Below are 16,555 nucleotides of genomic sequence, written 5' to 3'. Positions count from 1 at the left end.
GCCAAGCAGAGGCAAGGGCTGTGGACCCCCTCACAAGAGGGGCAGCCCTCGGCCCACCCCAGGGGAAAGTCCTGATCTACAGCAGAGCAGGAGGATGGGAAGGACACCACCATCTCTCCAGTCCTGCCGTAGACCCTTTTCAGCTCCAGCCCACGCCCTCCTTCCAGCCGACACCAGGTCAGGGGAGATGAGGGCCAGTCCAGCCCCTCATTGGCCTTGAGGACTCACTGCCTCTCTCCCACTGCTTCTACCAATCAACTGCCCCTTTCCTTTTAGGCTCAGCTCAATGCCACCTCCCCCAGGAAGCCTCCCTCGACCACCCCAGGCCCCTGTGACCACAACCATTTGAGCATTGATGGCCTACAGGCTGTGCCACTCCCTCACCGTAGGACACTGGGGCCATGTCAATTCTCTAGTATCTTTATTATCCGTCCCCAGGGCACCCCTGGCTTCCCAACTTGGGGGTGTAGACGTCCCCGCACCATGCCAGGCACGGTACAGAATGGGTGGCAGAGGGCACTGGACTGCGAGTGGCCTTGGCCAAGTCACTGCCGTTCTGTCGGCTCTGCTCTGGAACTTCTGGGGTCAGAGGCTGGGTGGAGGGAGGGCCTTGCCTGGGGTGCCATGAACACTGAGAACAGCCCTGGCTTCCCCCGTCCTCCAGTGGACTGGGCGCAGGAGCAGTCAGGCCCAAGGAGAAAGCACGCCCACCCCGGGGTCCCTCGGGCCCCAGAGAGCTCACTGACACCCCTGGAGCGAGGGGCCATCCCCTCCCTGACCTTGAACTTCGGATGACAGCAGACTGCCCTGTCCCCCAGCTCAGGGTCTGGCTGAGGCAGGGCAGGCAGGAGGGAGGTCTGGCGAGGGCAAGGTTCGGGCCCGGGGCCTGGCCGCAGCACTCAGATGGGGTGCACGAACTGGTAGACCAGGCGCTGGGAGATGTCTGGCTTGCGGATGATGCCCTTCTTGTAATACTGGCGGATGGAGCGGCTCAGCTTGTCGTAGTTCATGGCGGGGCGGTTCTTGCGGATGCCCCACAGCCGGGCCACCTGCGCGGAGTCCTCGATTTTGAAGATGCCTGGGGCAGCAGGGGGGCCCAGAGAGAGCCAGCAGTGCAGGCGGGGCGGCAGGAAGGAGAAAGACCAAGACCAGCAGGTCAGTCTCTCGGAGCCAGGGGAGCTAGAGTCGCCCGGGGTGGGGTCGGGCCAGGCGGTGGGCCACGATACCTTCTCCCATGGTTGTGGTGAGGGTTAAAGGAACATGTGGGAAGGGTGTTCCACAGGGCCCAGGAAGTGGTAAATCCTACCACGGACTCACACACCTCCTGGTGCAGGGTGAACCTGCGTACGTTGGTTGGTGACTTGGGGCCCTGAGGGCCTGATCCTTGCCAGCCTCTGCTCCTAAGCGTGGGGTGTGCACACCCTACGCAGAAGCCCTGCGGGGCTCCGGGCTGCAGACACGGCTCATTTGGCAAGGTCACCCGTGCAGTTCCCGAGCCTGAAAGACCTCTTTGCGATTCTCAGACACTTCAGCCCACACAGCCCTTTCTGCCAGAATTAATTGGTAGGAGATGGTGGAAAGAGCCTGGATTTGGAGCCAGGCTGACCTGGGTTGGAATCCTGGCTCTGCCATTTTCTACCTTTAGAAGTTGTCTGAGACCCCGTTTTCCTGTCAGTAAGAGGGGGTTGTAGTGATCACCATGTTGTTGAGTGGGTACAGAAAGCGCTTAGAGCAGAGCCCGAAGGAAGTACCCCTTAGGATGAACTATTACTCATTAACACCCCCAGTTCTCATTCTAAACCACCTGGCAAAGCCCAGGTCAGCACACCCTCTCCAGGCAGGCTTCCCAGACCACCCCGCCCTCCCTGATCTCCCTGACCTCATGGGACAGTCTCCCTGGAGTACCGGCTCACTCTCAGTCTCAAATATACACACGGGATCACCACACCTTGTGCAGGAACTTTTCCACCCCTCCTAACCCCTTCCCGTGCTCCACACTCATCGCCAGAGTCACTCCTCTGTGAAGCCCTCCCGGACCCAGGCACAGCTGACCCCATCACAGCCCAACACATTCTGCACACCAGCTCATTTCACTGCTGGTTCACCTACAAGACTGCAGGTCCCTGGAGGATGGGGTACCGCTGAATTCTCCCCACACCCTCAGGACACTGTAACCCTCCATAAATGTCGGCTGAGCAAGTGTGGAACCAGAGGAGGTGCTCAAGGAAGTTTTGCTGGATGAATGAATCTAGTCCATTTCACAAACATGAAGACTGGGGTCCAGGCGCCCACAGCCACTAATGGCAGGCTGGGGCCTAGAACCCAGGCTTCTTGGCTCTGAGCCTTTTCCAAAACACACACCCGCACACCATCCAACCCTGTTGCTGTCCAATGTGGTCGCCACTAGCCACATGTGGCTCTTAGCCCTTGAAATGTGGCTGGTCTGAAGTGAGAGGTGCTGTAAGCATAAAATGTATACCAGATTTCAAAGACTTAGGAAATATCTCATTAATAGTTTTTATATCGATTATATGTTGAAATTATATGAATTTATAGTATTGGATTAAATAGATGTATTATTAAAATTAAATTCACCTGTTTTAAAAAATTTTTAATTGTGACTACTTGAAAATCTAATATTACCTCTGTTGCCCACACTGTATATTTCACTGGACACCATCAGTTTCCTCCATCAAGCTCTGATGTTTTGAGGGTAAAGACCGTGTCCGGTTCTCAGCAGAGTTTTAAGACCCTGCTATGTCCCAGGCACTGTGTGTCACTGGGGACCCTCAACAGGCAGAGCCCAGCCGGGGAACACGCGTGGACACAGATGGCACACAGACCCTGGGCCGGTCCAGTGTGAGTGCGTGTGTGGCATTCAGGGCAAAGGTGGGGGCAGCTCCAGGCCTCTGCCCCGCCCCCAACCCTCCCTGCCCAGCACCTGGCAGGACCGCAGGCCCCCAGCAGCCCCCTCCCCTCCTGCCCCTGGCACTGCTCACCCTTCTCCTTGTTGAGCCACCGGATGAAGCGGCCATAGCTGTGTGGCTTCAGCAGCAGTTCCTTGAGAAACTGCCACAGGTGGATGGGCTGCCCGGAGCAGGACGAGTCCACCTCGCTGTCCGTCCAACTCTCTTCGCTGGTGGACGCTGGACAGCCAGGGAGGGGGGCGGTGAGTGGGGAACCCCCTTCTTCAATGGCTGCCCCAGCCCCACCCCCAGACCCCAGAGCCCCGGCCGCCTCCCTGCCCTGCCTGACTCACCACAGTAGTGAATCGCCCCCAGGGACGTCCTCTCTTTCATCCAGGCCGCTGCGGGACAAGGAGAGGAAGTTGGGGACCAGAGGGACCCCCCCCCCCAAGGGAGGAGGAGGGCATTTGGGTGGAACCGTGGGGCCAGAGCAGCCCGCCCGTGGCTCCCTCCCTCCTGCCAGCCTGTGAAGACCAGCTGTTTACAGAGCCTCTTCCTGGAAGAAAATGTAAGATTTCGGAGCTGGGAGGGGCCTTAGAGGCCCTGCAGGCAGCTCCTTGTTCAGAGAGGAGTGGAAGTCAAGCCTTGCTTTGCCTCCCTTCTGTCACCTGTGAAATGGGGCTGGGACACCCCCTCACAGGTCTCGCAAGGATGCAGGGTGGTGAAGCCTGCACGGTGCATAATAAAAACACTCCCTGCCCTCCAGCTGCCAAGCTCCCCGAGCACCACCATCCCCTCCTGCTCTCCACCTGGCCCCCTCCCCAGACAAGCAGTGGGAGGCGGAGGCCACCAACTTCTGCCCACATCACCACCCGGCTCATAGCCTGGCACTGTCCACTGCTCTTGCCAGACCCTGGCAAGGGGCCTGGGCTGGGGCAGGACACTGGTTTCTGGGCCATGAGAGTGGGACCTGTCCTCTTATTCACCCTGGGCCCTGAGGGGCAGGGGCCTTGACTCGTGGAGCGAGGACTGACCCCTCCGAAGTGCACGGCTCTGTGCAGGGCACACTGGGCACCCGATGAGATTGAGACCAAGTAAACATTAAGGGTTGGCATGCAGCCATCAAAAATGGGGCAGCTGTATAGACAGTGATGGGAAACAAGATCCAAGATACGCTGTTCAGTACAGAACAGTGTGATACTCGTACTATTCATGTTAGAAAGGGGTAGAAGTCACACTTACTCTTGCTTGTATATGCATAGACTTTCCTTGGCAAGGTACTCATGAAACTGGCAACAGTGGTTGCCTCTAGGGAGGGGGATTGGAGGGCCGGGGTAGGTGGGAGGGAAGACTATTCTTCATGGTATACTGTTGTTCACGATGGTCTTTTTAAAAATCCTGCACATTTATTACCTCATTTCTTCTTTAATGAAAACAACACAAAACAAACACAAAATTTTAAAAAGGACAAAGAAGAAGGACTTAGAGTATCTGATGTCCTGCGTCCTCACAGTCTAACTTCTATTTTTAACTTCCCATGTGCTCTGTCCTAAGTTCTGTGGCCTTGACCAGGGTAGGCAGTGGGTCGGGGCTGGAGAGTTCACCCAGGATCCAGGGAGGCAGCTGTCATTGGGGTTGGGATTCAGAACAGAACCCAGACTGGGACAAGGGGCTGCCTACCCAGTGGAGCGTAGCCTCCGGACAGGCATCCTGACCTAACTGTTCCCCTTGGTGTCCCTGGCTTGGAGCCCGCAGTGGGGGGCAGGGGGTGGGGCGTTCTACCCACGCCTGTCCCACCTGATTTCCAGATGTCCAGGTGGGCGTGCAGCACGTCCCCGCCCAGGGGCGAGCGCTGGCGGAACTGCTCCTCCGACATGGCACACAGCTCCTTACCCCCCAGCTCCTGGAAGGCCTTGCCCACCGAGGGCAGCCGGTACTGGTGCTCCGTCCACAGGAGCCACTTCTGCACGTTGCCAGGGCTCCAGTCCACGGGGTCTGGGCAAGAGACACTCCTTCAGCCCCGGAGGCTGCTTGAGGGCACCACCCCCAAGGTGGCCCCTCTGCTCGGATGGAGCCCCCGTGGGAACCGGTGGCCTGGGACCATGCACTCCTGGAATGGGGCCAGGCCAGGCCACATGGGTCCTTGAGGGGCTCCGTGGAGGGGGTACCAAAGAAGGGGGCGGTGAGAGGAAGGAGCCAGGGCCCTTGAAGCAAACATGGCTCAGGGCAGGGCAGCCTGGGGCCTCTGCACCCCCATCTCACCTGGACCTCAGGTCCTCCCAGACCCCTCCAGCCCCTCCAAAGGGCCTTTTGGGGAGCCACAGCCCTGGAGGGGACAGTGACATTAGACCAGAAACACCCAAGCTTCTTTCTTTCCCAGATGCCTCTTGCCTTCCCCAAACCATTCAAAGAACCAGAGAAAAACCCAACCAAGAATTAGCTCTACAAACCCCACTCTCCACCCCCACTGTATTTTACAGATGAGGAAACTGAGGCACAGAGAGTTCCATTCCCTCGTCCAACACCTAACAAAGGGCTGGGTGCTGGGGAGCTGCTCAGTGCACGTGCACCAAGTGTGGGGGAGCGGTGGCAGGGTACAGGGTGGCCATGGGGCCAAGGCCCGGAGGCGAGTGGCTGGCTTGGTCCTATAAGTCTCCCTGGGGAGCCGCCCTGGGGTGAGCCCAGCAGGGCACGTGGGTGGTGGCCAAGCTGCGGGCACAGACACAATGGGGCCTCCAAGTGAACGCTGTGGTCTAAGCTGGGTGACCTGCAGACTGGCCTGCCCCCACTTAATAAACCCACTTTCTTCCTCAGGGTCAAAGCAATTTGTTTATGTCCCTATTGTTTAGAGGGCAGGGCCCTCCCCAACTCGGTGTGGGAGCGGAGGCACCGTGGGAAAAGCTGCCGGGTTGGGGGCTGGCATTGGGCCACTGGAGGATGGGGCCTGGGCAGGAGCTGCCTCAAGGGGGGACCCCAGCTGGGACTACTGGGGGGCAGGGGCTGGGCCCGGATGACTCTGAGGAGGAGGAGCCAGGCCTGAGGGATGCCTGAAGACCCTTCCTGTGTGGGAGCCTCAGATGCCAGGGCCCAAAGGCCAAGGAGACGGGTCAGGCTTGCCCAAAGCTAGAGAGATGATGGAGGGACAGGGGACTGGAGACCCAGCAGCCCCTCAACCAGTAGCATAAGCTCTGTAACCACACCTTCCAGGCCCTCGCAGACACGTGCCTGGCTTCCTGATGTTCCCTCCTCATCAGAGCCCTCATCCCCACTGGACCAGTGATACATTATCCTATTTATTTATGATCTGTTTCGTCACTGTAACATTAGCTTTGTGAACGCAGGAGCCTTTGTGCTATGTTCACCCTGAATTCCCCAGTGCTAGAACAGGGCCTGGTATATTAAGTTATTGTTTATTGAGCATCTATTATGTACAAGGTAACATCCTAGGAACTGGGGATGTAGCAGTGAACAAAACAAATGAAAATCCCTGCCCTTGGGGCATGTACATTCCAGTGGTGGAGACAGTCAGCAAACAAGATAAATATGCAGCATATCAGATGGTAGGAAACGTGAGAGAAATAAAGCAGGTTGGAGGAATAAGACGTGGGGGTATGGGCAGCAATTTCAATAGAGGGGTCAGGAAAGGCCTCATCGAGATGGTGTCATTTGAATCAAGACCTGAAGGAGGTGAGGGGTGAGCCAGGTAGGTATGTGGGGGAAGAGTGCTCTGGGTTGAGGGACCAGCAAGTGCAAAGGTCCTGAGGTGTGTGTGTTGCGATAACAGCAAAGAGGCAGGAGTGGCTGGAGCAGAGTGAATAAGGGGAGAGTGGATATAAGTGTCAGAGGAGGAGGTGGGCCAGATGGTGTAGAGCTCGTATTAGCTTCATCCGGCACCTACCAAGTGGGGACACTGGGCTGGTGCAGTTGGGGCACAGAGAGAGTGGGAACCCTGGATCCCAGGCTTGCAGCTGCTGTGTGTTAGGGGCTGACTGTACGTGTGGAAGCACCAGCATCTCTGGAGGTGACCACAGTGCACCAGGCGGTGCCCCCACACCTCCCTGTGACCTCCGCTGGCCTGTGTCCCCCTGGCGGAGGGGGGCGTGAGGAGGGGCTCACCTGCTGTGATGTTGAGCAGCTTGCAGGCTGTCTCGATGTCCTTGAGCACCTCGCCCACCACCATGGTCTGCACCTGCTCCAGTGAATGCTCCTCCAGGGTCAGCTCGCCCGGCGCCAGGTCCAGGCTGCCCCCCGGGGCTTGGCTGTCGATGACGGGGCACTGCTCGGGCTCGTCGGGCGGCTCCTCCCGAGTGCTGGCCCCGGGGCCCTTGGCCACCCAGCTGCTGTCCTCAGAGTACAGCATGTCGAAGTAGGAGAGGTAGAAGGTGGACAGGCCCTGCTCAGGTGTGGCAGGTGGGCTGGGGCTCCAATCCCGTCTCTCGGGCCCCATTGCCCCTGCCCCCACTGCCACCTTCTCCAGGCCAGTCCGTAGCACAGTGTCGGGGGGCAGCAGGAGGCGGCTGGGGGGGACACCACTCAGGCCTGGGCTGGCGCTGCCCATGCCGCTGCTGCTTGGGCTGGCGGCTGCGTCTACAGAAATAAAAAAGGAAGGAGAGTCAGGTCCTGGCTGCTTCCCCATCCCCATGGGGGCTGCTAAGCTGGTTACAGAGATGAGGAGCCCAGCGGGCAGTGGCTGGGCCTGGGAGAGAGTTGGGGCTTCCGGGTCACTGGGCAGCTAGGACAGGGCTGGGCAGACAGGTCTTGTGGCTGGGAAGCCAGTGGGGTGGGAGTGGGGGCAGGACTGTAAACAGACAGCTCCCTTACTCCCCAGGGAAGCCAGGTTGGCTGCGAGCAGCAAATCTTTACACGTGTAGCCTGTTTAAAACAATCTTCTGAGGTTCTTGACCTCTTTCAGTCCTCACAATGGAAGGCACGATTAGTCCCATTTGGCAGATGAGAAAACTGAGGCCTGGACAAGAAGTCTTTAATATCCAGCCCTCTGCCCCTGGGCCGGCCCCCACCCAGATCCCAGTCCCCGGTCCTGTAGAGGAAGCTCCTTCTAAGAGCTAACCTAATCTTTTCTGCTGTGGCAAAGCTTGTTTTCTTTTACTCTGCCCTTGGAGGGGGTAGGGAAGGGAGAAAGTCACCATCATCTCCATCAGCCAGGTGAAGAAAGAAAGGAGCAAGTGAGGGGTGTGGCAGGGTAGAATCCCCTCCCAGGTTGGGGAGGCGGGGCCCCTTCCTCTCCCACAGGGCCACTTGGGGGGTGCGAATAAATTCCCTGCCTAACGCTGCTGAGGTGGTCACTGAACAACAACGTACAGGTGTGCTTGGCCCCGCCCCTACTCAGGGCTGGGTTCCTGGTACTCACCCTCCTTGTCCTTTCCTGAAAGGTGCTTCCCCAGCCCCTCCCAGCTCCCAGGCCCTCTTCTCTCCCCTCACGCCCAGAAGAACTCACAGCTCCCAAGGCGGGAGGTGCCAGGTGCAGACCTACAGGCCCACTTTCCCCACAGCTGCAGGGGCTGGTCAGAAGGCCCAGGCCCTGGGGGACAAATGAGGCCCTCAGCAAGTCAGACCCCACTCCTACCTGTTGCCCCAATGCCTCCCAAGGGACACCATTTGGCCTCAACACGAGGAACCACAGTGTCCCTCCCCATGGGTCCCCAGGCTCTGCTTCCCCTGGACCCTTTTCTCTGAGCCCCATATTGGAGTCCGTGGTTTGGGTGAGGCAGGGAACTTGCGAGATGTACATACACCAAAGAACTGGGGTCCCTGGGATATTTCCATGATTTGTGGGCTCAAAACCCAAGAATAAATCAGGACAGAGGTGGAAGATTACCAACAACATATGTTCCCCATAACACAGGGGATCATTCCGAAAGGAGGAAAGGAGCAGATAAACCTGTTAAGGGCGAGTTAATGGGTGTCCTTTCTTGGGGGTATTTACATTTTAAACAGTGTTCTCAAAATGTGGTGCCAGGACCAGCCACATCAGCACCACCTAGGAACTTTTGAGGAACTTGAATTCTCAGGTCAACATCAGAGCTACTGAATCAAAAGCTCGGGTGTGGGGGGGCGGTGTGGGGAGAGTGGGGCAGGGGGAGGCCCAGCAATGCATTTCTTTCTTTTTTTCTTTTTCTTTTTGGCTGTGCTGCACTGCTTGTGGGAACTTTGTTCCCTGATCATTGAACCTGGGCCCCCTGCCATGGAAGCACAGAGTCCTAACCACTGTACCGCCAGGGAATTCCTAGCAATGCGTTTCTACAGGCCCTTTGGGTGATTCTGATGAGTGTTCAAGTTTGCAAATTGCTGCTTTGAAGGCATCTGGCCAGTAAGAGGGGTAGGCTTTACTGGAAGGACTGGTAGACTCTCTAATGGTGGGATTTGCTGCGCTGCACCAGGACCATGGGGCGGGGGCTCCCTGGCCCTTCTCCAGTCACCTCGTGAGACTGACTTGCTCAGCCTCAACGTGCAGGTGAGGCAGAGAGAGAACTCTGTTTGGAAGGCTCTGGCTTCTCTAGGGCTGCAGCTAGTGCAACTGCGTACAACTCAGAAAATGATGCCCTTTTCTCTCTGGGTGGCGTGGCTTGGTGAATGGAGCCCAAGTGGAACTTCAACTCACCCTCGTCCCCCATCTTGTGCAGTGCCCAACCTTCCCAACTGTACACGGCGGCCCTGCTTTTCCATGGTGGAGAGAACGCCAGAAAGAGAGAAGAGTGTTTGTTTACTTTCATTTTGCATCTCCCTTTCAAGGGCTCCTTTAAGTGACAAGGAAGGAGAGGTCAGGGTGGGGTGGGGTGGGCAGGGATCGGGGAGCCGGGGTTGCGGGGGACAGAGGGCAGGCCTGGAATCATTTCAAGTCCTTCTGTGCAAACACACATGTGCGCTGTGGGTCCACATTATTTACCCAGGCAGAGCCAACAGCCCGCTCTATCCCTGGGTCCCCGCCCCAGCCTGTGCCCACACCCTGCCCCCTGGGTAGCCCCACCCCTGGAGAGCCCCTCTCAACCCCACCCTTCCCTCATCACCCCCTTCCTGCTTCCCGCCCCATCCACGTCCCCAGAACTCCCCGGCCTGCCACGTTAGGACAGTCCCTGCCAACACCTTGGGCCGGGTGCCAGGGAGACGGAACCTTTCCCAAGAAGCAGGGGAACTTGCTTCCCTCGTGGCCCTCCTGTTTGCTTGGCCTCGGCCACAGGTAGGATGGGAGGCAGCTGCTGTGTTTTGGGGCACAGTGGTGTGAGGGGTCAGTGAGGATGAATGGGCAGGGCAGGTGGCAGCATTTGCCAGGTGGGGATGTGATGACACATCCCTGACACATTTGTCAAGTGAGCTTTGAAGCCCTCGCCTTCGTTCCCTCCCGGGAGAGCGGCAGCTCAGGCCTTAGGCTCATTCCAACGCTGTGGTGGGGAAGTTATGGTGCAGAGAACTAAACGACTTCCAGCTCCTGGCCCGGGGCTCCTTCACCAGCAGAGAACTCCCACCTCCTCCTCCACACCCCACATTCCAGCTCCCCGTCACCTTGCTCCTAAATGCCAAGGAACCTGCTCTCAACCAAGGCTTGGTCCCACCTCCAACACCTACCTAGTGAAAAAAAAGTTAATGATTAACCATGCGGCAGGAGGCAAGAGCCGATTGTCCGCAGGTGGGGAGGTGGTGCAGAAGGCTCGGACCCCGGCAGCCCAGCGTGGGGGACCTGGGTTTACTGGTCAGGGAGCCAGGGGCTGGTGTGCCCAGCCTGCATCCCTGGCACCTCCTCCAGGCTCTAGGACTGGACTTGGGAGGGAAGAGGACACACGGGGAGCACCTCCTGGGCCCAGAGCGTTGGTACATGTTACCCTTTTACTACCCACAGGGGACTCGAGAGCCCTGTTTTATAGATGTGGACTGTGAGGCTCAGAGAGGGTGTGCAGCTTGCCCGAGGTCCCCAGCTGGCCATGTGCGGGCTCTGCTCATTGTACCACGTTCCCTCTGAGGCTCCTGCTTCGGGCGGTCCCATCTTCCCAGGGTCCTGCCCACCTCCTGATCAGGCAGCTTGATCCTCCAAAGTTCATTCCCGCCTCCTAACTGCTCACTCCACTGCACTGTCAAGTCCATTTCCCTCCAAAACCCTTTCATCAGGCACCCCTGGGTTCTAGAACCTCCCATGGTTCCCCACTGCCTGCCCTGCCTGATCCCAGTGGCTGGCGCCTACCTCTGAGCCAGATAATCAGAGCTGGAAGGGACCGTATACTATGTGATCCCTATAGATGGGAACAATGAAGGCCAGAGCGGGAAACAGATGTATTCAGTGGTTAGGGGCAGGGTCTGGACCAGAACCAGAGATCAACATGGTGACCACATATCCAGGCTCTGATGAGAACGGTGCTTCTCCCTTGGCCCCTGTGCTGTGGGCATGACGTGGCTATTTTCTCTTGTTTTGTCGTCCCCCTGCCCAAGATGCCCCTTCCTTCTCATCACAGTTTAGTCTAAAGCCCTCCTCCCCCAGGGAGCCGTCCCCAGCAGCTTTCTCCTCTGACTTTCCAGCTCTCCCCATCTGTGCCATGCAATTCAGCCATGATTACATTCATGGGTGATTGTCTACCCATGGGGACACATGTGCCCTGGGAAAATAAGGCTCAGAGAGTGGCAGGGATGTGTCCACAGCCACACAGCAGAGCCAGGACCACTGCACCGTAGGCCTAGGGTCCTGGGACAAGCCCAGGCTTTGCCAGGTCCAGGTCCCTCCTGACAGCCTCTGGCCCCAAGGGGCTGCCCGTCTCCTGAGCGATGGCTCCAGCTCCCAAACCTCGAGCTGATCTTTTCTGGGTTAAGCCACGTGTCTGGATTAAGGCTCAGCATGTCCTGCCTCCCTCCTGCCTCAGAGGCACTAGCTGTGACTCCAGACAAAGAAATTTGGTAACAGCTGGTGGAGGCCAAGGCCCAGAAACGGGGCAGATTCGCAGGGTAGCAGCGAGAGGGATTAGCCACCTCGGCCACTTCTTTTCAGTACCTCGCATTCTCCCAGGAAGGCAGAGCCAGGAGAGAAGGAAGGCAGAGGGACCCGAATTTAGAGACTTACAGCAGCTGTTTCCTGCCCCTTGGGAGGCAACTCCCCGGCCTCCTGGTTCTCACTCCCATCCTGACATGCAAAAGATGCTCAGATATCTCCTGAAACCACAGCCCCAGGGAAATGGAGTTACCAGAGTCTTTACTAAGGCCCTGGGCTGTCATGGGGTTGGAGCCTGTCTCTCACATCCTGCTCAATCCAGGCTCAGATCTTACCCCCAAGGGGGTGGTGGGTGGGGTTAATATGCCTGAGCCCCCACCTCAATCCTGAGACACAACCTTAGTCTGCCCAGAGCCCAGCACCCCAGCTGCAGGCCCCGTGAGAAGAGCACTGAGGGCAAGAGGCTGGGGCTAGGGTGAGACAGAGCCTGCCACTCTGCCCAGAGTCGCCTCCTCCACCAACTGGGGGCAGACCACCTCCAGTTTCCCCACTGCTGTCAGCCCTTCTCTCCCTCCCTCCAAACCTCTGGGCCTGCATTCATGGGTCGGAATCAGGGGGCTTTGGGGGTGCGATCAGGACCTGGCCAGGAGCCATGCAGAGTGGGCAGGGGCCACATGGGCCTGTCCCCCCAACCCCCAGTCAGCTGGTCAGCACCTTGGAGAGAAGCCGAGCCTGCCCAGTCCAGTGCCCTGGGCCTGCCTGCACCTGTCTAGCTTCCTTGAACCCTCCCTGCCTCTGGTCTCAGCCTTCCTGCTCCTTTAGACATTCCCTTCCCACGCTGCTACTCCCCCTCCAGCCCCCTCACTGCTCCTTGGACAGCTCCTGCCCTCCCATGAAAACCCAGCTCCCTGTCCTTTGAAACTGCTCTTCAAACTAGCTGGATCCAGGGAATTCCCTGGCAGTCCAGTGGTTAGGACTCCGCGCTTTCATTGCTGAGGGCGCAGGTTCGTTCCCTGGTCAGGGAACTAAGATCGCACATGCCGCGCGGCGTGGGCAAAAAAAAAAAAAAAAAAGAAGAAAAGAAACTAGCTGGATCCAATTAGCAGGAACAAAGGTTCAAATTGGGAAGATTTAACTTGGGGAGACAGCCCACGGGCCCAGGGAGACTTGGGAGTAGGGATTTAGGGAACAGGGCCAGGTAGCAGGAGGATGGGGGACAGGAAACAAACGAGTCGGGGAACATCAAGGAATTATGGTCAGGTCTGCTTTGCCCATCAGTTCCCAGGGGCAGCCAGGAGCCCGAAGGCACGTTTGTACCAGCACTGTCTCCCATTTGCTCCTGTGGTGTGGGTACCATGGGCATCCAACCCCCCCAATTCCCCCCCGCCCCAACCCTGCCACTGACATCGCCTCCAACTCTTCCAGGGACAAGGTGAAGTCCAACTAAATAAACTGCTTGGGCTCTCCCACTGTCTTCTGGGGCAGTGGCGCAGCCAGGATTATTCCCACCTGACAGGCAGGGGGCAGTGGCTGCCTCAGGGCACGTGTCCATGGTGACCAGGCAGGGATTGGAAATCAAGGCGCCCTCTTTCCAGATGGTGCTGATGACTTGGCATTTTCCGACCTCTAGGATCACCCCTGCTGACCACCCCTGTCGCCTCGCTCAGGCTACCTGCGGGCCCAGCCCTAGAAAACCCCAGCCCCACAAAGGTCGCACTGGGGAGGTCTGGGTGGCACCGATGCCTGAAGCCTGGAGGTACAGGGACCCACCTCAGCCCCAAGCTCACCCCTGTATTCGAGTTTGCTCCAAAGGGTATGTGGTCTGGAAAGAACTCGAGGCCTCAGCATCTGGAGATGTGGATTCATATTCTGCCCTGTTCCCACCATATGTAAGGCCCTGGGCAGCCCCTGGTCCCCTCTGGGCCTCAGTCTCCTCCTCTGTTCTCCCACTGGGTAAGTCATCTCCCAGAGCTTTTCTGGCCCAGACACTGTCTAGAGTCTATGACCCCATGACCTCCATCTTGCCCGTCAGCCTGACTTGGAATGGAAGTCAGAGGCAGGAAGAGCTGGATCTCAGCAACCCTCGCTGCCCCAAGAGCAGAGACCTGGGCCCCACCCCTGTCACCAGTCCCAGGTGCTGGGACCCTAACCCAGACTGTCACTCCCAGACCCCTCTCCTCAAACCCAGAGCTGGAGGGAAAAGGAAGGGCCCCTTCGATTCTGGTGGTGCCCAGAGAAACCTCATTAGTCCTTTCTACAGCCCTGGGTGGGCTCTGGTCCGTTAGGCCCCCACCAGAGTCCCTGGCCTGGAAGGAGTGATCCAGAGGGAAGAGGAGGCTCACCTTCCCCTAGTCCGGAGGCCCCTGAGAAGTGGGAGAGGAGAATCTGGTAGGGGGCACCTCTTGGGCTGGGAACATGCAAACGAGGCAGGGGAAGGAGCTTGGCATTAAATGTCAGGAAGAGCCCAGGGCAACTCGGCTTGTGCAAAGTTTGCTTTGGGAAGAGTTGTTCCACCTGACAGGCCACTCACCTGGCTGGGGGCAAAGGGTGGGGCATGAAATGTGGTGTGGGTGGGGGCAGGGGGAGGGTCCCGCGCTGTTTGGAGCCCTGACTCCCTGCTCTCTAGGTCTGGCACTGGGGCAAGAGACTCAGTTGTCCCGTCTATTGAATGGTCTGTCAAGAGTATGTCTTAAAGGGGTTGTGGTGATTGTGGGGGAGGGCAAATGGAAATTCCTTGTGAATTATGATGGGCTGAGCAGGCATGAAGGTGGCACCTGCGAGCAGGTGAGGGGATGGGGCTGGAGAAGAGGGGAGGGAAAGGTAATAAGGTGAAGAGTGAGGGGCATAAAGGAAGAAGCAGGTGGTGATGGTGGAGGGAGGGGCAGGGCCAAAGGGTGGAGTCTGGGGGAGAGCTGAAAACGGTGGTGGGAGAGGCCTGGACCTTGCTCCGAGGTCAGCCTGCTCTCTAGCCCAGACCAGGGCAGCTGCTGGCCTCACTCACTCCTCCCTGGCCTCTAGGAGGAGCCAGAGCCAGAGTCCCCTACCTCCCCTGACCTCAGCCTAGGAGACAAGGCTGGGAAAGCACACAAGTCTTGTAAAGCTGGCCAATCCAGACGGACAGCCTGCCTCCACCAGCTCCTACACAGCCTTCAAAACCCCACTCCAGGTTGCCTCTTCCATGAAGCCTCCTTTAACAAAGGAGGCCACCTTGTCCAACCCTCTCATTTCACAGACAAGGAGCTGTAAGTGCAGGGAGGAAAAGTGACTTGCCTAGGGTCACACACTGTGGGTCCTAACCCACCCCTTCTTGCCCTCCACCAGAGGGCCTTGTCCCCAGGTTATACTCAAGCTGCACCAAGTCATTTAGCACAAAGTTGTGCTCTAGTTGTTTCAGGGTTATTAATGTTATAACTGCAGTGACCTCAGTGGCAGACAGTGGGTTCTCCTGGTTCTTCTACTTACTGCCAGCATCACACTTTCTGCATTGACTGAGCATCTACTGAGTGCCACCCTATTCTCTCAGGCTCGGTTGACAAGAGAAGTTCTATCTAATTCAGAGGGTCCTTGTGACAACCAAATGACATCACATCTGCCAACGTGTTTTATAATCAGTAATACAATAACCAAGTCTGGCAGGGACTGAGTTTTCAGCTCTGGGACCCTCACAGCGCCTGTCAGGCTCTCAAAGGGGAGGGTGGTCCCCCACCCCGCAAGAGACCACCCCAACCTCCCTGGGGGCTCTGAGGATGCTCCCTCTCCCCAAAGCTCCCTGAGTTGGGGGTGGGGAGGCTCCAAGCTGGGAGTTCCTGGCTCCAGCCCCTCCCCCAGGTGGGCAGGGGTCGAGTGGGACTGGCCAGCCAGGCTGAGCCGTGGCCTGGGCCCCCCCATCTGGTGGGGGGTCTCCTGCCCATCCCTGCCTGCCACCTTGGGACTGGGGCAGCTCGGATGCCTGTTTGCTTTGTTACTCAGCCGAGCAGCTGGTGCGGGGAGATGTTGCTTTATTGGGGGTTGCTGTGAAGCTGTTTATTGGGGAGGTGGGGGCAGGAAATGAGGCCAAGTCCCAGCCCTAAGCAAGAAGGAGCAGAAAGGCCATGACCATCATACAGGGGACAGGCCACTCGACACCTGTGGCCTGGGTGCGGGCTGCTGGGTGGGCCCAGAGGGCAGCGAGGTGAGAGGCCCGGGGCTAGCTCAGGGTGCTTCCCCCTCCCCAACATGCACAAGCACGCACGCACGCACACACCTTGTCCAGCTTCGGGGGAGCCCCCAGCCGTCCAGACCCTTCAGCTTTCTACCCTGTCATCCTCACCACCCACTTCCCTCTCTCCCCACAGGAGGCATCTGGCAAATCTAGAAATGAGCACCTTCAAGCACCCCTGTCCCCCCCCACCCATTGCTTTCCTCACGCGCCCAGACTCCGGTCCACAGGCCCCACGCTTCCCTGGGGACCCAGGCACCCAGGTGGTTACTCCCCAGCTTCCCAGATCCCCTGGTTCCTGTGCCCACCACTGCCCCACCCAGCCCCTGGGCTCTGGGACTGTACCCCCTGCTGCAACCCGGACCCTGGCCCTGGCCCTGAGCCTCTAGGCTCCAGCAAACCCCTGCCAACTCGTGACCAGGCCCCAGAGAGACCCTTCCCTTGGCAGAGCAGCTGTGGCTGGCAGCAGCAGAAAGGCTGCTTGTGTTTCGTTAGCCAAGCAGAACTGGCCCGGTCTCAGGGCTG

At 58.2% G+C, this 16,555-nt stretch overlaps 1 protein-coding gene across 2 annotated transcripts; it reads right to left on the bottom strand.

Moving 5' to 3' along the window:
• Positions 1–404: 404 nt before the first annotated feature.
• Positions 405–7,479, bottom strand: SPDEF (SAM pointed domain containing ETS transcription factor). 2 transcript variants are annotated; one of them, XM_059937500.1, is made up of 5 exons: positions 7,023–7,479; positions 4,704–4,901; positions 3,260–3,307; positions 3,000–3,146; positions 405–1,078 (listed from the first exon to the last, which is right to left on the bottom strand). In XM_059937500.1, exons 1-5 carry the CDS (start codon positions 7,462–7,464, stop codon positions 900–902), a joined length of 1,014 nt encoding a protein of 337 aa, XP_059793483.1. In that variant the 5' UTR covers positions 7,465–7,479; the 3' UTR covers positions 405–899. The 2 variants fall into 2 exon arrangements, with proteins under 2 accessions (XP_059793483.1, XP_059793484.1); XM_059937501.1 differs by lacking the exon at positions 3,260–3,307 and having other exon boundaries at positions 7,023–7,464.
• Positions 7,480–16,555: the final 9,076 nt, after the last annotated feature.

Source organism: Balaenoptera ricei, chromosome 11 (genome assembly GCF_028023285.1).
Source record: "Balaenoptera ricei isolate mBalRic1 chromosome 11, mBalRic1.hap2, whole genome shotgun sequence".
Taxonomy (NCBI): domain Eukaryota; kingdom Metazoa; phylum Chordata; class Mammalia; order Artiodactyla; family Balaenopteridae; genus Balaenoptera; species Balaenoptera ricei.
The sequence above is the reverse complement of the archived record's forward strand: the minus strand, read 5'-3'. Positions and strand labels throughout refer to the sequence as shown.

What these genes read in the sequence shown, in the direction of transcription:
- SPDEF (XM_059937500.1), bottom strand. Translation starts at nt 7,464, where the DNA reads ATGGGCAGCGCCAGCCCAGGCCTGAGTGGTGTCCCCCCCAGCCGCCTC. An exon ending in CCTGGACATCTGGAAATCAG is followed by an intron (nt 3,308 to 4,703) that starts GTGGGACAGGCG and finishes CTTGTCCCGCAG; the next exon opens with CGGCCTGGATGAAAGAGAGG. An exon ending in GGGGGCGATTCACTACTGTG is followed by an intron (nt 3,147 to 3,259) that starts GTGAGTCAGGCA and finishes CTGGCTGTCCAG; the next exon opens with CGTCCACCAGCGAAGAGAGT.